The sequence below is a fragment of the Homalodisca vitripennis genome, chromosome 7, assembly GCF_021130785.1.
Source record: "Homalodisca vitripennis isolate AUS2020 chromosome 7, UT_GWSS_2.1, whole genome shotgun sequence".
Taxonomy (NCBI): domain Eukaryota; kingdom Metazoa; phylum Arthropoda; class Insecta; order Hemiptera; family Cicadellidae; genus Homalodisca; species Homalodisca vitripennis.
The window spans coordinates 29,234,775-29,259,714 of NC_060213.1; the positions used below are offsets into that span (position 1 = coordinate 29,234,775).

The window sequence follows — 24,940 nt, forward strand, 5'->3', positions numbered from 1 at the left end:
TAAAAATATTTTTAGATTCATTACTTCGAAATGCAAGTATGCATTACTTGCATTACTTGCCCTCCCAGGCAGGTATTCGGTTCATCAACAAGTTGCCAGATCAGTTAAGAAATGCCCCAACGCCTAAGGTGTTAAAAACTCGTTTAAGACGCTTTTTAGTGTCGCAAGCATTTTATAGTGCTGACGAGTTTATGGCATTCGACTGGGTGACCGCACAATTAGCAAACTGACTACCGGCGCTGGAAATGGGAATATTGGCTGGATGAATGTGGAGTGGCTGAAGATTTGTACGTTTGAATGTGGTTTGAGGCGAAATGAAAGTTTTAAATTTTAGATATTAATTTTAGAATATCTTGACTATTGCTATACATGTGATAATGTCCTGGCAATAAAAAATTGATTTGATTTGAAATGTTGAATCTGTACTTAGGACGATTACAGAAGTACTAATCAATTTATGGGACCATTTGACTGATGAAGCTGGGATCTTTGGGTGATAAAATCGGTGAGATCCACCACTCCCTGATCGGTAACAAGCGTTGAGCCATGACCAAACAAAAACACTGGGAGGGATCTGGAATTACAATAGAACTCGGGCGTGTGAGACGGACGACCAATTTGGGAAATTGATTCGAAGGGTGAACGAAAATCGATGGCTTGTTTCCATACAGCATCATGTAAATTTATTCATGGCTGAAAATAATGAAAGGTGATACATTCGAAGGCGAGAGGACTGGGGGAGTGTGTGTTAGGGGGGGGGAGGGAGATATCAGTATCCGAGTTCATTATACTTGCATGGGTGCTAGAGAGATGGAGACACTCTGAATTAAGAAAAATCTGTGTACATTTGATTTTTGGTGCCGATGTCAATCCTGTGGTAATTTTCTGATTAAGAACGTACGTATATTAAAAATTACAATTTATAAAACAAAGTAAATAGCTCTTCTAACTGTTTGTAAAACATTACAATTTCAAAATATAATATTTGATTAATAGATATTAAAAGTAGTAAATAAAAATATGTTAAAATAAATGGTTAGATCCTCAATTTTATGTGGAAAGGATTCATGAAAATTCCAATTTCCGACAGGAGTGATTTGGGGAACATTAAAAACGTACGACGATAAAAACCCTACTTTCATGATAGCACTTTTCTTGGGATCGGTACACAGGTTGGAGTATTAATTGTGTGTTATTTTCTAATGTATGTATATTACTCGTAGTTGATAACTGTAGTTGGAAAAGAACTAATTTTTATATATTACGTATTTGTAATAGTTGCTGAAATAACTACTTTTGAAGTTGTCAGAATTTATTTGTTTGGAAGAACGAACAAGCAATTTAGAGCTTTTGCGAATAATATTTATATCTATTCCATCATTATCTATAAGGAGTTTTACATTTATATGATTTAAATTCAGTCACACACCTGTAGAACTAAATTCAATCATTACTATTCTTTCTCGAGTGTCTTTTCCAGTTGGACCCACAAACGTATACTTAGATTTGGCACATCTTCTCTGACGTCACCCTATGTTTCTCGATTGCTTCAGGATGTTTTAGAATATTTACTTGAAGAAGAGTGCAGATAGCCGGTCTCGAAACGGTGATGTATAATATTTGAAACACGTAACCACAACAAAAGGTCAATGACTAAGTATTTGGATGCAGGTATTGGATTTGGCACATCTTCTCTGATGTGACCCACTGTTTCTAGATTGTTTCAGGATATTTTAGTCATTTTACTTGAAGAAGAGTGCAGATAGCCGTTCTCGAAACGGTGATGTATGATTTTTTTAAACATGCAACCATAACAAAAGGTTTGTAATGGTCAGTAAAACAGTAAAAGATGAAGGTTCTGGAAGTGCTTTTGTTGAATTTTTGGTATTCAACTTTTACATATTTCAATAATTCTTATGATCTTATAGCCGGTCTTTGGACAACGCCATGCCGGTAGCAACTCCACGCCGTACGCTATGAGTGTTCTCATCGTCTAGTCACCTATCGAAGACGGGTCATCTTCATATTTGCATATAATTGAGGAGTCCAGCTTGTTTTGCAATTCAGAGCATCTCTAATTGCGCTACGGACACGCCATCCTCCCCCCTCCTCCTTTCCTTCCTTCCTTGCTCTAAAGTCAGCCCTTTCCCCTGCATTTGTTCCGATAGCATCGCAGGATTTATGTGACAACGCTTCTTTGCGGGTCGAACTCCTTTCCTTGTAGGACACCGTAATCGGTCTTAGAGAAAAAAACCAGATACATATTTTCAATTTGTTTGTGTTTTTTTTTAGCAAAAAGGGCAGAACAGCTGCATAAAATAATTATCAAACGTGTTGAAGATGTTCAAATCTGCATGGAAAGGGTTGAATTAAGCACTGGACTGAACATTTGGTATTTTTAAAGGAAATTATATTAAAACCGTATATATTTGAACACTATTGTTTATTTAGTCAAGCCATTTTAATTATATTTAAATATAGAAGAACATGTGAATTGAATAGTTAAAAAAGATAACAGTTAATTGTGAGTGACTCAATTAATGCACACAAACACAATATAATATTTAAAAACCAATTTGTTTTCCATGTTTTTTCTGTATGTGCTATTTTTATTAATAATTTAGGCCCTTTTACGAGTTCCAAAGTTGTAGTTTTTTCATTTCCAAGCTCAATAGTTTTGGATAAAATTATTTCAGTTCCATTACTGACCATTCTAGTCTTTAATGTTACACTTCTTAAAAAGCGACAAATCAATTGTCTAAGTCCGAAGGACAATTCTCTAAAATATATGCTCAAAATTCCAAAACAGTTTTTGGTTACACCTTGTGAAGGGTACAAGGAAGAGAAAAGGCGCTAAGACATTTTAACAAAAGAAAAGAGACCTTATCAATAAAACAAATTTATACGCGAGCAATTGCTATTCCTGGAGCTTTTATTGGACTTTCATCCCAGTGGCCAGCAGCACCAGTACAACCCCGGGCTGACTTTAGAGGCTACTTTGACTGCCAGATGAGCGGCAGGTTTATGGGCAGTTGGATTTGCATTAGGAGCCTCTGGGGGGACACTGTCGCGGACCGGGTCCGGCGTCCCTTGTCCGAGGGCGTGGGGCGGAGTCCACATTCCTGCATTCCTTCTGGATCACGACTGGAGTCTGGTGCAACGAGGGAACTTAAGCTAGAACGGTATTGCACGATATGCCTTAGCTTTCCTTGGTGTTTCATGTTTTCAAAATAATCAAATTCGAATTTGAAAACAACCTAAAAGACAAAAAAGGATTGCGTAAACTGCCTAATTTCCCGAATGTTCGATACGTAATTTTTTCTAAACCCTGTTCCTAACCAATGCCCTATACTTCTCCTGAAACATGAAAACAATGTCATATTTACGAGTTTAATTGTCTTTCTCCAAATCTTCGTATCGAAAGAGTATCTAAAACTCCAATGCAGTTTTAATCCGTTAATTTGTACGTCAATAGTAAAGGTGCTACATTAAATACCAAAATTTATTAAATTAAGACTAACGCAAAAATCTCTTACAACTGCATATAAATGAGCTGATTTAAAATACTTTCCAGCCATTTCCTACACTAATACCTCTACAACTATCCGTGTTATAAAGTCTTTTATATTTGGTATGTAGTTTTCAGTTCCTTAGAAACCAAACTACTTAGACAAATACAAGAATATCCAATGATTTTCCCAAAGAGTTTCTGAGAACGTCGCAGACTTCCAATCTTGTTGTACTGTAACTTGAATCTCATACTTTTAGCAATTTTGATGAAAGGTCTAAATACTTCTTTAATGGTCGTTTTGGTATGTACAGGTTTCAGTTCCTGAGAAAACTACCCTCTTAGACAAACACAAAACTATCCAATGATTTCCCCGATATCTATAAAAGGGTTTCTGAGAACGTGACAGACTTCCAATTATGTGGTACTGTAACTTTAGACTCATACCAATAACAATTTTTATGAATGACCTAAATCCTTCTTTGATGGAAGCTCATGATCTACTAGGCTCGTACATGAATTTGTTTGAAAAGGACTGAAAATCTTCTAATTCTAGATGAAAGCTGTACTTACCATGGGGTACCCAGCCGTGGGAGCAGCTCTCGCAGTACCGGATGTGCAGCTTGCCGGGGGTGAAGCACTCGCAAGTACAGCCAGGTACTGTACACCGGATGGCCTGCAACACACACAGGGAACTAGAGTCAAAGTCAAGAACATCAAGGGTTTTTGGCACAACTCTTTTGAGAAGCCTCTCACACTTTTACACTGTATTACAAAGCTACAGGGGGACATATTTAGTAATTTAAGTTACTTGATGTTGGGTTTTGAAGAATTTTAAATGAGCAAGAGGATCAAAGTCAAGAATTTCAAGGGTTTTTGGCACAACTCTTTTGAGAAGCCTCTCACACTTATACACTGCATTACAAAGCTACAGGGGGACATATTTAGTAATTTAAGTTACTTGATGTTGGGTTTTGAAGAATTTTAAATGAGCAAGAGGATCAAAGTCAAGAATTTCAAGGGTATTTGGCACAACTCTTTTGAGAAGCCTCTCACACTTATACACTGCATTACAAAGCTACAGGGGGACATATTTAGTAATTCAAGTTTCTTGATGTTGGGTAATGAAGAATTTTAAATGAGCAAGAGGATCAAAGTCAAGAATTTCAAGGGTATTTGGCACAACTCTTTTGAGAAGCCTCTCACACTTATACACTGCATTACAAAGCTACAGGGGGACATATTTAGTAATTTAAGTTACTTGATGTTGGGTAATGAAGAATTTTAAATGAGCAAGAGGATCAAAGTCAAGAATTTCAAGGGTATTTGGCACAACTCTTTTGAGAAGCCTCTCACACTTATACACTGCATTACAAAGCTACAGGGGGACATATTTAGTAATTCAAGTTTCTTGATGTTGGGTTTTGAAGAATTTTAAATGAGCAAATGGATCAAAGTCAAGAATTTCAAGGGTATTTGGCACAACTCTTTTGAGAAGCCTCTCACACTTATACACTGCATTACAAAGCTACAGGGGGACATATTTAGTAATTACAGTTTCTTGATGTTGGGCTTTGAAGAATTTTAAATGGGCAAGAAAATCAAAGTCAAGAGTTTCAAGGGTTTTTGGCACAACTCTTTTGAGAAGCCTCTTGGACAAGGGTGACTATGTCAAAATAGTAAAAGACCTTTCATGATTTTCTAATTTCATCCCCAATTGCTAATAAGGGCGTCCACATGGACCTGGTTTAGCATCAACATTAAACGTCCATGTGTGAAATAGCTCCATGTACTTGAAGTAATTGCTTCAAAACCTTACAAAAAAGGAACTGTCTGCTTATAATTCAGTAAGAATTATCAACATTTAAATTGTATCTTAAGAATATGCATCACACATTTCCAAAAGTGACTTATTTTAAAACTCGTTCAGGCGTGACCATTCATGAATTCATGCTCAACTATGCGCAGTCCGGGACAACAAACAACAAACCGCCAGGGATCGTTCTGCTGCTGGACTACATTTTCTTGTCCACTTTACGAGATGAAAAAGAAACAAATGCAGTGGTAGTTGTGGGAGGGGCGGGGTGGGGGTGCCTGAGGGGGGTGTGTATTCCAGCGGTATTGTAGCTCAGGGTTACAGCACCCTTGGGTAAACACATAACCCCAATTTGAATAAGGCGTTACAGGTCCTTACGACTTGACCCTTGGGCACCACTGCCACTGCCCCGTGGCTGGGCTATCCCATCTGCATCCCACTGCCGCCCAGCCCGAGCAGTCGCAGTTTCAGGTAATGATAAAAAAACTCACACAGTGGTTTAAATAATCTCAAAATCTTTATAATATAGTTTCTTTCTAAATACAGTTAATCAAAGCCTATGTATGATTGGACATGAAGTTAGTTATCAAATTGAGTTTCCTCCATTCTGCTGATATCACACATCATAATTATTGACATTGTTCAACATTTTAGGTCACATGAATTCAACAAGAATTAAATCCATAATCTAGTATTAAGTAATTCTAATTGATATTGCTACATTATTCGTGTTGGGGCATTAATTAAGAAAATGTTATTATTATGGAATTCTATTCCATTTTTGAAATGGTAGAACCTTAAGGGTCCGTTCATGCGGGAAACGAATGGGTGATATAATAATAAATTATTTAATTTGATGGTGTAAAAGTATAGCAAATATGCCTTAAAACCTCGATGATTTTCTTGAAATGGCAGTTTCAAGAATAACACTTTATAATTATCATATTATTATGTTATGTTAATGTTTAGCTATAATGATGTTTCACGGAAAAGCAAAATTTATTACACTATATAATTTTAAAGATATTCGAACTAACATTTTCAAAAGTTTAAGAAAATCCACTTTTATATTGAATTTTTAACGAGCTGCTAGGACGAGGACACAACCTTATATTTAGAAACGTACGGCTTTTTTCTCACTAGGAGAGAGTCTGAAGTGTTTATTTATCCGCAGCTATTCTAAGGGTTCGTGGAGAGATTTCGTTCCTGAGGAGGAATTCAAATAATCAGTCAATCTCAAAACCAAGCTGTGTAGTGAGTGAGCCTTTGAGGAAATGAGGTGACGACCCTTCCACTCCTTACGTACTTCAGCTCTAACTCTGTTCAGAAGTACGAATACAGGACAAAGGGTCCAGGATCTACCTGGGACCTGGACGTTCACCATCACAAGCTTGTGGCAAAACCATTCAATGCACCTACTGAAGATCTACAATCTGAACAAAACCAGTCCAAATTTAAATCTCTCTTGTCTATGAATTATGAGAACTTAGGGGTCAACAATGATGGCTCCATACGACCTAAGGTTCGTTTAGATGCTTCTGAAAGTACACCTTCCCCGTCCTTGGGTTCGTTTGGTCGGCAAAAGAATGAGTGGAAGCGAGAGAAACCTTCTTAGTATTCAACCATATTAATTCAAATGCTATTTCTACACGGCGTATGATGTCAAGTGCATGAAAAATGTCAATTCATCCCAAAATGTGCGCAAAAGATAGGTGAACACTCTGAATAGACGCGGGAGACAAAATGACGCGATGCCTCGGAGTCCATGACAAAGGTGGAATTGGCCCTTCCTCGAGCCAAATTGAGCCCAACTAACGCGAGGGGCGCGCGGCACTTGAGGAGCGGACAATCCAAATGTCAATCGGAAGACATTAATTTGGGCGCATAAAGGCGCGAATGTCACAATTACTGGTGACAGGTGCGCCTATTGCCAATGATTCAGCTGATTGTATTGTTGCCGCGTTGCCGCCACCTGGCTGATCGTCTACACAAAAAATATTGATTTTGGTAATGAACCGTCCCAACGGCTGTTTGGTTTTCCATTTCGGAGTATCTCCACGGTTCATCCTTTGTCGATGCTCTCTTCGCGAGGGGCGCCTATCAATCAACCCCTATAGTGGAGCCGTGTCCAATATTTATGATCGGCTCCAAGAATCTATGATGGGAAATACGAGGTCTAAAAAGTCTAAAAAGGCGATTAAAAATTGATATTTTAATGCACTGTACAATCCAACGAAAATTCCCATTAGAAAGGCAATGGGAAATTGTTGCAGCACAAATGATCGAACAGCTAAGTTGTTATAACGAGGAATAGTAAAATAATTAAAATTTAAAACCTTACGCAACTGTCCCACAAAAGTTCTTTAGAGCGATAAATAGGCGTGCTGTGTCTATATGGTTTGTTTATAATAAATAAAGGATAGAGTGCTGCTGGAGAAATTATTTGAGTATGGATAGACCAACGACATCCATTATAGTTCAAGAGAGGTTTAAATTTCATCCATCCAGAGATATGCCTTAATCATTCTTCACTAAATAGAATAACAATTGAAAGCAATTTAGGCTAAGAAATACGTTGCTTAGAGAAAGCAAAATACGTTGCTATGGAGAGATTCAAAATCTATATCCACAAACTACTGAAATTGTTGATTGGTTATCAAATAGATAAGGAATAATACAAACTGAAACATAAATTATTATGATTGGGTCAAATTCCGCGAATTCCGTTAGATGCTTCAGATTTAAAACTTTATCTATGTGGATATTTAACGCTTTCATAAAATTATTCTTTCTACATTGCTAACTAGAACTGAGATTCACTTACAGCGTTATCAGTTAAACGTCTTATCGCTATAAAGATAACGGTCTTGCAGCTGTTGAACTAGAACTGCTATCTGCAGAACAACATCGATACAAATGAGTTTGTAAACTTCGATAGATATCGCAGGCATTTTTGATCAGACACTATTTAATTCTATTCTGTGACATCGACATGATAGGAGTCTTGAAATAGGTAACGGAATTCGGACCTTTCATTTTACACGATTCCCAACCATATTTCCGAACTTTACTTTCCCTCTACAGTATGCAAGCGGTGTTCCCATTACAGTTTGCAAACCAAGCTCATTTATTGATTGTTTCACGTAGTGACATCTGAGCGGTCGACGCTGTTTATAATTACCAAGCCGTTGTCAAGGCAACATGATTATTAGTCAAGCACTCGACACGGGTCGTGGCAACGCGGCTCTGTTGCCATTCGTTACCATCGTGTGCGAATTTTGTTCTACGTTTTCCACGGCACTCCTTCACAGAACCGACTTTATTGAGTCTACGTAGTGGCCACACTTCGGGAAGGATTTTTGAAAGTTCCATAATTAAAGTTGAATTTGAAATGGGTCCATCAAATTTCCAAGATAAAGCGAGACATAAATAAACGCAAAAAACATGCACACACAAAGAGAGCAATCGATGAAGAAGAAACGCATTTAATAAATGTGGCTAAAAGGAATTTCAATACGGGAAAGAGATCTAATCATCTCCTAACTCAAGAAATACCTTTGTAAATACTGTTTCTGTTGACTGTCGCTTACCAATGGCATAACAAAATTCTAAAAATTAAATTCATTCAAGAATGAATGGGTTTGAAATAAAACAGATGAATGAAGGCTGGTTAATATGAATGATGATTACTACAATTATACCTTACTGCACGGCAAGGGTCTATAAAATGAATGAGTAAACATTTATGAGCACTTCATTCCAAAACTACCATATCCGTAGAATTAGAAGCACTGTTCTGAAATCTTATCCTGTATACATCACTATTTGTGCAATATTTGTGTTATCCCTTACTGAAAATTGGGTTTTCCAATGTTTATTCATAATCCGTAACTATATATTAATATCTGTACCTTCTTGGGGATTAGTGTTTGATGCAAGATCATTAATATGTTTAAAGTATCTTACTTAAATGGAAACAACTTTAATAGTCTCATTAGGAACTGATTATTAGTTTTCTATTGCTCGTTTTATAGCAATAAACAAATCAAATATTGTAATTATACTCCTTATTCAGTTTTAAATATACAATTAACATTATTAGGAATTATATAGTACACATTGTTTATAATTATATTTCTTTATTGATTTTTTCTAAGCAAACCAAAAATAAACTATAAAATGGGTTAGAAATGATTGTATTTTATTTTTCATTTCACAAACCAGTAAAGATAAATACATTTAAATTTGTAACAATAAGCTAATTGTTTTGCAATCTTAAATCAAAAGGAAATTATTATTAAATTACTATATCACATTTCAAAATGCTAAACAGTTGACATAATAGTAATACTATGAAACTTTATAATGAAAATTAAAACCTACTATATTTAATTTAAAATATTGCAACCTCTAGAACAGATAAATCGGTCAGGAAGTACTTTGATATAAGATTTAGCTGATTATATGCACTGTTAATCATGCCCACACATAAACAATGAACATTTTTCTATGCCTTACAGCAGTAGAAATTTACATCTACATTATTTTTTAAGTTCTAAGTGTCAACATGTTTGAAATTAAATTTGACAACTTGATTATTTATAAAGTTTAATATTTTGTTTAGTTTTTTACGTTACTAACCTTTAAAATATTCAACAGTTCGCCATATTGAAATTTGATGTGACAATCTAATATAAAAGTTTCTCTTAATTTAAGACTGCAAAAACAATAATTGTTCCAAATTTGATACTTTTTACCTTTACTGGTGTCTGAAGTAGAAAATAAAACCTAAACATAATAAGGCCTAAACTAAACATTTCTGATCCATTTCTATATTCTGAATGGGTAGTAAAATCTTCTGAGAGTTAGTAAACACAGTATAGCTGTATTGTACAACCAATTATGTTATTATGCGACAACGAACGACGAAAAATCGAACTCATATACCATACATATGCAGCAGCGATTAAACTAATATAAGAAAAATAGCATAAACGAGACAAAATATCTTTTAAACTACTCTGAATCGGACATTTGTTGTATTTCTGATGTTTCCATTTTCCTACGACATTTTGTTGTTTGTGCGTTAAACAGGCACATTTCCGTTAAGAAGTGAACTGTCCATATTCATTAGGGACCTCGGGACCACACATGCTGTGAGCGCCATGTTCTAGCGAGCTTGAAAGGAAGCGCAGCCAAGTTTCTATGCCTATGCCTGGTTAACAACTCGATGTAAACCATTGTCGGTGTAACCCCCCCCCCCGCACACTCCGGTGCCAGGCTGCCACTCCCGCTGGTTAACACCTGCTGCTGGTTAACGCTGGCTGTGTACTTAGGTAGGCGGCAGCGTACCGTACAGAAGCCTATTGTTGCCGGTGCCGCCGAGATGCGCTGCCGTCCTGGCTTCTGTGCTACGGTGGGAAACCCAGAGTCGGAAGTGAAGCGTCCCTGGAAGTACCCGTGGAGGTCTATAACGCTACTTGAAGACTGGGCAACGGTAGGAGGAGAATTCACTTTTACATGGTTCGGATTCCAAATTAAATTTTACGCCCTATAGCATAGAGGGCACACAATGTGTTGCCAGAGTTCTAAAGGTTACTGAAGAATTGCATTCGGTGGATTCTGCACTGGCGACCTTGTTTTACAAGAGATACAAAGTCATCAACCATGAGATGTGGTTCTTTGCTTGAAGTTTGCTTTTGACCATGGAAAGATTGTGAAGAAGACAGGATTTTTCCGGACATTTTGCCACCCGTTCAGTTTAATCAGTACCACTACGTTTCGACATACCTGCAGTATGATCTCTTCTTCAAGTGAATGACTGAACTCTGAGGTGACGATTTCTTTCCAGATTTGTTTCTTAGGCTATCACGACCGGAATCTTACCATCCTGTTAACTTTCCGGATCACACTGCGTCAAACCATTACTGACACAACTGTGATCTTGAGATATTCCGGACACAGTCCGAACTGAGGTGCTCTGAGAATGTGAAATGAGTAAATCGTTAAACGTGTTTTTGATCCGTTTTGAAATATATGAAAAAATAAAAATAAAAAAATTGTAGGTACTACACTTGCATCATTTCAAAAATGTTTTAAACTGGTCATCATTTATGAAACCTCAAGTGTCTCATAAGAGGTTTAAATTAACTGAACACCATTCCCTAGAAAATTAACTTGATCTCGAGCGTGTCAGAAAAGCAAAACCACCCTTTCTAAACGGCCCTTTAAAGGGCCAACAGCGTCAAACAAACGGCCCAAGGGTTACAAATGTGTTATGCCCCTTTATGCGGCAGTATTTCCATTTTATCCGCCAAGGAAATAATAAGAAGTGGTGGCCGGGACGGGCCGGGCTCCAGGAGTTGTGACATATTAAAATGAGTCCCTAGGGTGGCAGTTTGGAACCCTTCATGGCGCGTCAAGCGGGTGATGTCACGGCCCTATTATAAGAGGTCTCCATGATTTATGGGCCTTATCAGACCGACAATTGCCCAGATATATCGCCTACAATCCGTCTTCGCCTGGATGACATAGATGGATCCACGTGCTTTCATCTACATGACAAGTGTGTATAGGATGTATACTCTATTAAGGCCGTACTGTGTGTATTTTCTGCCGGAAAAGGGTTAGGATATTCACGAAAGCATTAGTTTTAACTGAGCTGTTGTTTTGGACAACGTTCTTCCTGATGAACTTATACCGTGTCTGTCAAAAGTATAAGGACACCAGAAAAATACTAAGACGTAGTCATTGGACATTTGATAATTAATTGTTATTATATTCTGCTATAGGTTTATTGATACATTTTTTTATGCAAATATTTAATACAGAGGCCTTACAGAATTTTTATGTTCGTAAAATCAGTTAAATACAAAAGTAATTAGTACAAAAAATATACATCTCTAGAAAACATAAAGTATCCATATTGCTTATGCATATGGATAAGCTATTAATTAAGGAATGTTCAATTGGTCTTGGAAAAAATGTTAAAAATTGTGAAAAGCTTGTCACGAGGATAATTTTGATTCTCTTTTTTGAAATGTTCCACTTTAAGTTCCTGTAATATATACCTAGTTTCCACAATAGAAGTGTATAAATACTTCATAGCCATGTAGATCTGGATTTTAGCATGTAGTACAACTGCTTATGATAGCTTTTGTCACTATTTGTTTTATGAACAGCTGTCAAATCCTACTTTACTCTGTTTTTGGGTTAATTGAAAAAAACCAAATTTAACCTCATGACAGACTTGTCATAAATTTTAGTTTTTTCAGGCCAGCTATGCTTAAAATCATTTGACTAGTTTTATCCGTTCTAGATTTGTGTATTTGTCATACAAATTTTCTTTTTGAAACAATTCTGTTGAAACCGCTGTACTAAAGATAGAGAGGTCGGATTTGTTTTTCATGAGCTACATGGTAAGTAAATTTACAAAAACATACAGAATATTTTCAACTGCTTTACTTTTTGACAATAAGAGGATTTTGGCTTATCATCCAAGGACAGTCCTTAGAACTCGAATCTAATAAGGATTGTGATGCTTTATGTAAGATACAAATTTATTAATTTAGAGGCTACGTTTCACTTAGTCACGATGCGATTTTGAGTGCACTGCGTTGAATAAGATTTTGGAATCCTTGAAGGCCTTTGAAGAAATAAAGTTCAAGACCCTCAACAACTTCCACATAGTATAGGACATTATGTGCTGGCATTAGTGAATTTTTGTTATCCCTTTGCTATTAAAAGACTTAATCCGTAATTACTGTGAAAATAGTGTTTTCAAATGAAGCATATCCCTTCAGTGTACCGGTATTGTAACAGAACAATTTTCAACCTTGATGGTCTTGGTGGAAGTGGTGAGAAGATGCCGAAGAATGATCCTGACCAGAAACCACCCCGATCGGTCGGACAGCCACTTCGGAAGCCAAAATAGAAACCTGACGATAGAATAATATGCTAAATGTCCCCTCTTGACTACGACCGGGAGCTGTTCACTCAAGGACTCTCAGATCACATTCTTCAGTAACAACCCTCCTGGCTCCTGATGACATGTCGAACTGGAGGGTCGGGGAGGTGTGAATACTCATCTATCGGTCGATGGCTCTCAGGACTTTGTGTTCTACGACCGCCACATGTCACCCTGTGACAGGATAATCGTCCAATCTCACAAAGAAACTTTGACGAGGCCTACACGGGTCATCGGTGAGACAAAAAAGTGTGAAAATTCCACCTCAAGAAGATGACTCCTTATTTCGCAAGATGATGTGGTTTGAGAAGTTTCTCAATTATTTGCAAAGATAACAAAACAAAACGGAATTTCAGGTACAATACAGTTCAACCTGAAATTGTTACATTCTGCTCTAAATAGTGGACGTTTTGACTGAAAACGAAGAAAAAGAATAATTTCGCTAAGCAGCCATATAATGAGGGATTCTAAAATGATAATTTAAGAATAGAAAAGTAAAATACGAGTTTAGCATAAAGAAAATGTTCAATAAGTTAAATTTGATATTGTTTCAAGGATTGGCGTATGCCAAAGATCCACATTCAAGTGATTTTGGTTGGTAAAATGTAACATTTTTGAAAAAGTTTAGGAAAGTAGATCTCCAACTGTGTAAATTACGAGGCACATATACCAACTAGAGGTGACTCCAAAGTCAAGATATATGCTACTTTATACAGTCATCGAATAAGAAATTCAATCATCAACTGGTAAATTATGGGCGATGTCGTTGGGGAGGTGAGATTGGGGTAGAATGATGATTACCAAGGGAGTTTCTAGGTCTTACTCACTAAAGATCACGGGGTTTTCGATACCATGACGCCCTCCAAAACCAGCACCGGTGGCCAAAAGACTTTCAACCCAGAGTAGTGGATTGTAATACCAGAATTCCTCCAAAATCACGAGTTAGGTCGCCAGAAGCTGTCCTGCAAGTTGTAGCAAGCCAAGGACGTTCCAAATCCTCTTGCTACCCCCAGCCAATCAGGGCCAAAATATTACATCGCTGACTATGCCGAACAGTCGAAGAAGAGTTGGTGAGATACTAGGGATAGGGATAAATATAGAAAGGAATAAATCAAAAAGCTAATCAGTAATGACTGAACAACTCATTTTACTGAACTAAATGTTAACCACTTAACAAAGTAAAGGGCTTAAATTAAAGAGAATTAAAAACCCGATTTCACATAGTTGTATTTTATATATTCCTATAATGTGGATGAACACAACTCACTGTTTGTAGAGTGCACATAAGACCGATTTGGTTCTGAAAACACGATGTCTGCCCTGAAGGGCATGATAGGTCCAAAACACGACAAACCCAATGGAATTTGAGAAAGAAAACAAAATGTGTGAAAAATTACAAGGTTGCGATAAAACCCAAGTTCAACCAATTTTCCCCGCACATCAACACGGTACGTGTTGCTTGCGCTAAAACGCGGACGTTTGGGAAACTGAAAAAACAATTTGGACAAACCATCAATCGAAATTACCCCCGAGTTCGGCCCGGAATGAACCGCATATTGTCCGATACCGCAACCATTACGGCCGGACGGAGCTGGCAGAGCCAAATTGAAACGTGCCAGATCCATCGGTGCGGGGACCAGTTACGGGCAATAAACTGTAATTTACAGGTAATTAAATGGGATCGGGTGTAGATGTAGAACCAGTTGTATAATTATCGGATATTTATAAGGGCCGGGTTCGCACGGTCCGGGGGTCAGAGGCCGGAGCCGGGGGGAATATTAGTGACACTCGCAGGCTGTACCGGCTTCCTGCTGCTATCCGCCAAAGGTTACCTTAGCTCACCTCGTCATTAGAGAGGCGCGCACGACGTTCACCCTCGCCACGACAGGCAGCCGTCACAGGGAGTGCGATGTGTCAGCTTGCAGGTTCGCGGGGTCAAAAGGGTCATAACGCATGGTCCAAGAATCACACGAAATTTGACGTAGTGTAATTTACAAAAAAATAAACTGTAGAAACATTTTTGGTTCTGAGGGCCGGATAAAATTGAATGATAATCTGTCCGACTCTGATGACCACGATATATATTCAATTATAAAGTCATGTATTATTTACAGAAGCGAGCGATCCGCACCATTGCAAAATTGAAGTTTAGGGAGTCGTGCAGGCCAACTTTCAAATGGTTGCAACTGTTAACTCTGCCTAGCCTCTACATTTTGGAAACAACGTTGTATTGTATGTCTCAGAGTGCCTTGACTACGGGCCGAGACAATTATTCGTACGGGACTAGAGGCAGAGACAACCACCGAACTGGGAGACACAGGGCGGTGGTTTATGAACGCTTGCCTTCACAGGCAGGAGTTCATTTTATAAACAGATTGCCTGATGAATTAAGAAAAGCCTCTACGCTCAAGGCATTAAAACTAGTTTGAAACGCTGTTTAGCGTCAAATGCATTTTATAATGTCAAAGAGTTTCTGGAGTATGACTGGGAGACCACACAATGACAAGACTGACTCTCGAACGAAGTGGGAAGTATTGGTGATGGATGGATGTGGAATGAGTGGTCAAATGTATGTCTGGATGAGAACTCGATGTGGTATGTATGTCCACACTTTAACATATTTTGACAAATTGATATACAAATGTATTTTGTCTCCGCAATAAATAATTGAATATTGACTATCATTCCTAATCAAAATTTGCTATTCTGTAATAAGAATTCACACCTAAACTAATAAACGGATTGGATTTTTTGATTTTTTACTAAAATAAAATACAATTACAGTCGATTAGTTTGAGGATTACAACAATTATTGATAGAGAACTTTAGAGCATTCTCACCCAATATTAGGACTAAATAAATGCTTAACACCGATATTTTCCAAATTTTCCGGAATTTGACCAGCGGATCGGTTACAGTACAAACAAGCAACGCAGCGTCCGTCGCTGCCCGATCTGTAGCACCCAGCACACAACGCAGTCCTAATACCCACCTAAAACTAAACAAACACATTGACCCCACTCGAAAACAATGGCGGGCGCCTCGCCGCGCCGTGCACGACTTACCCAACTCAAAGAGACAGAGCATTACCGGGGGTTAGTGGCGGGGGCCGGGGGAGGGGGGGGGTTCGAGAGTCATTACGATCACTGATGAAGAGGAGTGCAAACAGAAGAGCGGGAGAGCCGAGAGCCACGATATACACTTGTTACACCGCTGCCATTGTGGCGCCCGCCGCCGGGATACGTCTTGTTGCCGAGTGCAAGTCATCCTCGGCCTTACTCCGGGACATATCGGATCGATGCGGGCTCAGAGCCTGTCATCGTCACTCCCGGCGACCCCTCGAGATCTACGTTGTTGATGGTCATCCTCACCGGCTGGGTTCCGAACAACGCTAGACTGTTCGCTAACTTTTCTCTTCGAGAGCTCAACACACAATCTACAAGTCATTGCACACTTTGATTAGCAACACGACAAATCCCTAACAGCCCAAAGGTGATAAGAGATACTCGGCCAAGGTACTATTCAGCTACAAGTACTTCCTTGAAAATTCCTAAAAATTGTGCCCTGACTATTGATTTGGCTGAGCGTTAGCGAAGCCTACGACTAGAGGAACTGGAAAAGTTCACCTCTGTATGTCTGTCAATCTGTCCGCAGACATAACTCAAGAAAGAGCACACCTACAGACTTAGAATTTTGCATTATGTTACATTTCGATACAGGTAACATTGAGGTTGGTGATGGTGCATGTCACTACTCCATACCAAAAAATCGCAGAGTAAATAAATTTAAATATAAATAAAGCAACTGAGTAAAATCATACATTCTTAAACGTGTGAGGAAATACGCCTGTCACGTGACACGTGGTGTAGTGTATTCCAATGATAATTCAAGAAGAAATTGCTGAATTTATGAAGAAGGTCGGTTCATCCCAAAGAGTAAGGGATCCTTATTTATCTTCTTTTTTTAATTAAATCCCTATTTTATAATTTTGAAGCAATATATTATTTTGTTTCGATTGAAAGTTTATCTATTATTCTTCTAAACCACCAGCGTGTAAAAATTCCAGAAGAAAAAAATTGTGGTTTCCTCCGGAGCAGCCACGCCGCGATACCGCAAGAGAAGCGTCCTTATTAAATCCGCCAAATTGACGCTGTCCCAATTGCGGATGAATTAGATTTCAAAACCGAGACGATTGCGTCAGTGCGGAGACGCGAGTGTGTGATTAGTCCGGGATAATGCGGACAGGGACGGTGTCATCAGAGTCACCTGACGCTAATTGCGGACGGCCTGTTCACAGTGGTGCGCGAGCGCCATTAACCCGGTGGACACCGCGGTCGCTGCGTGGGTGGAACGGGTCGCGCCAGATTGCTATTATGATCGCCGGCTTTATGGCTAACCAATATAGACACAAGGCCGGCGCAAGTCCGGCGCGAACGGTAAAGTAAGTATCCTACGTGCATCGCCTGCGAAACATCTGTTTAATGACGGACGCTCTCTCGCTCGCTTCGCTCGTTCTCGATATTCCAGTTGCTCTTGCTGCATTGGCGGCCATCGCATGGCACGTCACTGCCTTCTTTTAAATTAAGGCTATCGTGACCTTTGATTGCATCAGGTGGTATGGCCTGTCCTCATTCTAAAGCGGGTTTAAACAACGATTCTGTGATGTTGAGGATTAGATCTGAGAAGATTGTTTACAACCCTTCTAATTCTATCAAACATCTGTGCATCAAAATCTGTAGAAAACTGGTATACAAAAGCTTTGCTCACGGAAACACAATCCACACTCAAATGATCCACTGAAACTAAGTTTTACAAATGGAAAATGATCATTGGAATCGACCTATAAATGATCTTCGGCATTAGGTAAGCTCCAAACTATTCATTAAACGTCGGTTTAAAGTAAGGAAATTGTAACTTTCCATTCTATCAGATATTGATATCCAGGTAGCAAAAGTGAAGCTGGCCTTTCCTCATCCTAGAGCACTTTTAAACAACGATAATGTGATTTTGAGGATTAGATCCGAAAAGACTCCGTAAAGACAAATACTATAATACTATAGTAAGCGAAACTGTTGCTAGTGATTAAGGAATTCTGAAGTGCTTCAAAAGTGCCAATAGCCAAGGGAGTGCGAGTGCGAGCGGTCTAAGTCGTTGGACTTTGAGTCCGAGTTAGAGATAGCACAGGTTCAAATCCTGTCTGTGACCGTTGCACTGTTTATCAGTACCATCGTTCTTGTACTGTATCGACTCTCCCTCTTATTCTGTTCTTTTGTAAGATGCTCGCACAGGAAAGTGGCCCATAAGGACGGGCAGAATAAGGTTTAAAAGGGTTTTAAAGAGGTTTTAAATCTCTCCTTAACCGATAGATCACGGGTTCGATTCCCAGGTTGGAAAATTGAAATTTTCAAACAGGTTTCAAATGGTTTCCTTTGTAAACGTTTGGAAAACTCAATTGGAATGGCAATTGGTGATAAAAATCCCTAAAACGAATTAAATCTGTGAGGTTCTTTGTTTTGACAAATAACTCATATATTATCCTTACATTTTTTCGACTCATTACTACTACTCTTGTGTTGGAGGAGTAAAAGTTTTTACGCTAAGTCGTGAACGATGTCAGACTGCAAAGTTGGTCCAAGAAGTAAACTGACTGTTCCAAATGAACTCGATTCTTAACCCCATCACGCACCCCAACAATAAAGACTATCAGCCACACCAGCTGGCGTTCACAAAGGGTTAAGTCCGACCTTATCTTAATTAACCGACTGAATGGCACAAAAATATCGTACTTTGACATGACTGGTGCAGATGACGTGGCAACTGAAGTGTTGCTGCCCGGAAGGGTTTGGGTGGAAAAAGTGATCAATGCGGAAACGGATGTTACCTCTTTCCACTCTTGTTCCGTTATAAAATTATCAATACAAGATTAATCGAACAAGGTTTGAATGTCCACATATGTTTATACTCATATATGAATTCGTAAAGAATAACGCTGTTTTCCTCAAATATAGAAGATTTAATCGTCATCGTAAAGAAAGGAAATGTTGGATCACGAAAGATATTTGAGCGCAGCAACCAAGAGGAAAATACAATTTCTCGACTTTACGTACAAAAGGCACGATGTGTCTGTTTTACATAGGACTGGGAATACATTTTTAAACAGTAATTTTGAAAATGTTTAACAGTTGACATAGCTTAAATTTGTAGATTACATTGTAATAATTTATATATAATAATTGTAAACAATTTTTTAATATATTTATTTGCACTATTTTTCTTACATATTGTTAAACTAAGTACTTTTTCTTAAATAATACATAAACATCAAATGCAAGCTTAAGATAAATTGAATTGCGCTTGCTATGACTTAAGTATCCTAAGGACAACTTGGAATTGTCAACAGTTTCAAGTTAACATTAAGAATCATCAACGCCAATCAGAAATACGTATGTTATAAAAACAGCAATGTGTAATGTTAAGGAAAATATACTATGTTACAATCCTGTTAGTCTTTCTAATTCAGTACATTTTCACGATCTTTTTATACTTGTTTTCGTACTGAAAACAAGGGCTTCATCCCTAATTCATACAATGTTCTTTGGACCGACAATGATGTGCAATTGTTTTTAATTTTTTTAGCTCCTTCTCGTTTTTGTTGTTGTCTTCCTTTATTTTTACGTTGAACACGGTCTTAGTCTCGGCTATTGCAACCACATTTTATATTGTGAACACAGTTTTTGGATTTCTGTGTGCCATTTTTTGGTTTTAGTTTTACGAAACTTTATCTACGAGTATTGTGCGTTTTAAACGCGGTTCTAATGTTGTACTTTCTACCTTTTCTTATAATTTTCCCGACACAAGTGATTGACGTAAACGCCAATTTATTGACTCAGGTATTATACACTTGTTTATTGCTGATTTGTCACCTGAGGAAGACAACAGATTGCAGATTTCGAAACGTAGTGTTCCCGATTTCATGTATCAATAAACTATGCAAATGTCCGAAAAGATCATGTTTCTTTCACATTCTTTCTTCGTCAAAACCAAATTTCAAAGGACTAAAGAAAATTGTATTTTATCCTTCTGTTCTGTGTTTGAACAGTACCCATTTATTTAGCTCATGTTTTACATTCATTGATTATTGTTATCCTTGGCTACTTTATCTTGTAGGAGTGTGACCAATCTGTCACTGTGCAAAAACCCCCAAATAATTTTCTACATCCTTTAACGTAGATGCCACTTTTCTCTGTCACGTCACATTTCTCTGCGGCGTTGCCACGTTTCCACGCAACGTTGCCACATGCACCGGACGCGTCGGCCGGTGTCAAAGGGATCAAGCCACGGCAAGGAATTATCACCCTTGCTACTGGAGTCAACACCGCAGCGGCCGTCTCCTGAAAGGGAATTTGCCCAACCAATTGTCACGCAGGTCACCCCTTTATGAGGGTGTTGTCCCAAGTCGTTAATACATTGGGTGTGGTCTGACCTGCACTCACGCTCAGTCCTGTTCCTGCTTCTATCGATTGTCGTCCTCTTACAAACAGAAGACATCAATCTTCCACGTGCACGTGGGGTGGCGGCTTTGGACCCATGAACTTCTTTTGACACTCAAGTGTCTTATTTCCTAAATTCCCAAATGGATCAATTTAGTTGAATCGTTTGGAATCCAAATTGTCAAAAGGCTTTTACTGGAAATTGTAAAGTTGGTGATGACACTGCAAGGACCCATGGACTCCTTTTGACACTCGAGTTTCTTATTTCCTAAATTCCCAAATGGATCAATTTAGTTGAATCGTTTGGAATCCAAATTGTCAAAAGGCTTTTACTGGAAATTGTAAAGTTGGTGATGACACTGCAAGACCCATGGACTCCTTTTGACACTCGAGTTTCTTATTTCCTAAATTCCCAAATGGATCAATTTAGTTGAATCGTTTGGAATCCAAATTGTCAAAAGGCTTTTACGTAAAGTTGGTGATGACACTGCAGGACCCATGGACTCCTTTTGACACTCGAGTTTCTTATTTCCTAAATTCCCAAATGGATCAATTTAGTTGAATCGTTTGGAATCCAAATTGTCAAAAGGCTTTTGCTGGAAATTGTAAAGTTGGTGATGACACTGCAGGACCCATGGACTTCTTTTGACACTCGAGTTTCTTATTTCCTAAATTCCCAAATGGATCAATTTAGTTGAATCGTTTGGAATCCAAATTGTCAAAAGGCTTTTGCTGGAAATTGTAAAGTTGGTGATGACACTGCAGGACCCATGGACTTCTTTTGACACTCGAGTTTCTTATTTCCTAAATTCCCAAATGGATCAATTTAGTTGAATCGTTTGGAATCCAAATTGTCAAAAGGCTTTTGCTGGAAATTGTAAAGTTGGCGATGACACTGCAAGACTACAACTGTCACGAACAGCTTCCGTTTAGCTCAAAGCCAGCAACCGTACTCATAGAAGGAACTGAACCTCCGAGCTAAAACTCGAAATTGTCCACATTGCCACTGACAGAACCTGCAGCACACAACGCATACAGAGCTCAAACGGTGTAACAAACGCGGGGTGAGTCAACGGTACAAAAGGACGGAACAAAAATGTCAACAGTGCCGCAGGGATTTCACAAGCGGTTGATCCGACAAATAATCGCTCACAGCGACGCGAGGTTCCATTTGTGCGTCAAACATCGTTGTCGACAAGCGACATTTTAATTTCGACCTTTATGCGCCCAGTGGGTTGTAAATCCGATGCCGATACACGCCGACAACCAATTAAAGCGGGTACGCGAGCGGAGGGGCGGGGGTGTGCGAATAACGACAATTTGCGTCAGGTCCCGGTCCAGGGCAATCACCGCCACCGCTCCCCTGGCTCTTTTATTAAAACATTTTTGTTTATCCGCTAATCCCCGCGTGTTTCCATTGTCGAGCACTCTCTCATCGATCGGTCAGACGCAACTGAGTGGTTTGGGACGAGATAACAACAGTAGAATGTTTCTGCATGTGTGATTGTTGGTGCTATTTGTCAAATAAATATTTTCCACGGGTGGATTTTACGAGATTATTACAAATGATGGAATACAGTGGTAAAGGCTTACTTTTAGCTAGACGTGACGTGAATCTATCATTGTCATAAAGTAAAGAATGTCTTATTTTACCAGGCGAACTTAGGACTGAGAAGCCTTGTCTAACAATTAACCTGACGTCCAACGGCTTAAAGGTGACTTCCGAACAACCACCAACGGCCGGGCAAGCGGGCTGCTTGCAAGGACAGGATCGCTCAGCGGCCACCCATCCAAGCAGCAGCCACGCTCGACGTTGTTTTGAGTCGGTTATCTCGCGATAACCGCCGTACCCGCTACACTGCGCCATTCCATGTTGTGCAAAAATATCCTAGATGTTACCTATTCCAATCTCTATATCTCGTTATCTAACGTTGACTTAACTAATATTACGGGGTTTAAAGCGTGCCAAGTAAAAATTTAGGATCTTCCAATAATTTCTATTCCATGGTTTTTACCCTTCCAATTTGACTTCGTGCCACGAAAATTAAGGTCGCTGAAGATCAATCTCTTTCTTATGGAATTTTTAACTAAGATTCTCTAAAAAAATAAGTTGTGTTCTGGATATAACATTTTTTTCTCAATTAAAGGGCTGTTTAGATATTTTTAAAATCCTTCAAACACTGCAGAGCTACGCACCGTAGTCAAGACGCATGCGCGCTAATTAAGTTATTACCAGAGCGGTATCGCATGATGGGAACAACTAGTTCCCAGCCTTGGCTAGTCCATCACAATTTGCCTTAATAAATACGTTTGTTTACGTAAACCGACAGACAATGGGCTATCTTATCAGCGATCTGAGATAACAATGTCTGCGTCCAGCGGGGAGCCGAGCAGTACATGTGGCTATCCTCGCGCCCATTGGAGATGGCTGAAGGGCGAAGGCTGCTTGCATAATGGTTCGGCTCACGCATCTGACATTCACCTGAGGTCGTAGTGACAAACCCGCCGCGGGCCGCAGTCGAGTCGCTGTCCTCCGCGGATAAAACAATCCTTCTGCGCATGACCGACCACGACTTATCGTATCACGATTGCAAGTGCTCGATAGTTATCTGGGCTAAACAATTACACCCACGCCGGTTCAGGTGGTCCACCCTCGCCGCACCCCGCCAACAATGGCCATTCAACCGGCCTCCGAGAGATTCGACTCTAGATAGTCCCGGCTTGGGCATTCGACGGCGCTTTCGACCGTGTTGACCTTCTTCGCCGGATCGGGTCGCTTTTTGCACAAGCCCTCCTCGCTCGCTCGGTGGACTAATCGACGATGGCTCCCTCACGAGTAGTAGCCGTTCCTTTCTTCGCCGCTCCACCGGTTGGGATGATCCCGGGCATCGCTTCTGTTGCTGCCCTCGTGACCGTTCAAGAGAGCAACGCCACGTTCAGTCGGTCTGGTGATCTGATCTTTCCGCCCTGAATTGGAGTAGAGCTGGAAATGCCAGCGTGAAAAGTTCACGACTTTGGAAATCGCCACCTTTTAACTGATTGCGGAGGCTTTCTGCGTGATGTGTAACACTTTGGCAAACCGTATCTACAATTTTAAGACAGGCAATTAGAACATTTACCTTCACAGGCTTGCGTTCAGAAACGGATTCACTGCTCAACTCGTCTCAAATTCTGCTTGGCGTCAAACGCTTTTTACAGTAGCCTACTGATGTCTTTCTGGAATTTAACTGGGAGGCAATGTTTTATGGAAACTGACTCTAGCGATGGAAGTTGGTGTATTTGGCAGTGGATGAGTGTGATGTGAATTTTTGAGCGTTGCTAGTTTGAATGTGGCCTTGATGCGGGATGAATGTTTAAAATTGTATATTTAATAAATGAAGATTGTTATGCAATGTGTATTTTTCATTATGTTTAACGCAATGGAAGGTAGGTTATAATATTAAGCCTTTAAAGTTATCAATGACCAATCAAATTTATCTTGGCTTATTTTTGAGTACCGATGGCAGAGTTGTCTAAGACCTCGGACTTTGAGATGCCACAATAGCACTTTTTATCAGTTCCATTACCGACCACGTACTTTACCTCCCCTCTCCCTTATTCTGTTTGAAAAGACCCTCACACGTCAGTAGCACATGAGGGTGTGCAAAATAAAAGGGGATCGGTCTTTCCTTTAAAAATTAACAATTTAGTTGTGTGTTTGCATATCATGAAAAACCTGGAATATTCTTAGGTGAAACTTTGCAGATTTTACCATAAAAATATTTGTCTTATTTAACAGAAAAGTAGATAAAATTGACGTATCGACTAACGAGCGGTGACGATAACGACGAAAGCACCTAGAGGAGCACGTGCAACTGCGACATGAGCGAGGGTTTGCTAATGAATTAAGATGGCGGCTGAGAGGTCCAATCTGATTGGCTGGCGACAGGGGGTGACACGCGGTCAATAATAGGCTTAGTATGCATCCGTCAATCCATTACAACCCTTCACCCCGCACCGTTCACCACCCCTTCGCCGCCGCCGAGTCCGTTGAAAACTGTAAGCGGCTCAGTGACGAACAGGGGCTGGTCACCCTTACATCTTCCTATTGTTACATCCAACATGGTACTTTGCACTCAAAGATTATAAATTTGATCCATCCACAGCAAATACATGATGGT

At 39.3% G+C, this 24,940-nt stretch overlaps 2 protein-coding genes across 9 annotated transcripts in view; both read right to left on the minus strand.

Moving 5' to 3' along the window:
* LOC124365788 (myosin heavy chain, striated muscle-like) overlaps positions 1-24,940 on the minus strand; it is a 654,015-nt gene that overhangs the window by 183,689 nt on the left and 445,386 nt on the right. The gene's annotated exons all lie outside the window — the stretch shown is intronic.
* Positions 1-24,940, minus strand: part of LOC124365787 (zinc finger protein basonuclin-2-like) — a 213,591-nt gene that overhangs the window by 98,323 nt on the left and 90,328 nt on the right. For all 5 annotated transcript variants that reach the window (XM_046821801.1, XM_046821800.1, XM_046821804.1 and 2 more), the window contains one exon: positions 4,082-4,184. In XM_046821801.1, coding sequence (XP_046677757.1) covers positions 4,082-4,184 — 103 coding nt within the window. The remainder of the gene's footprint in view (positions 1-4,081; positions 4,185-24,940) is intronic.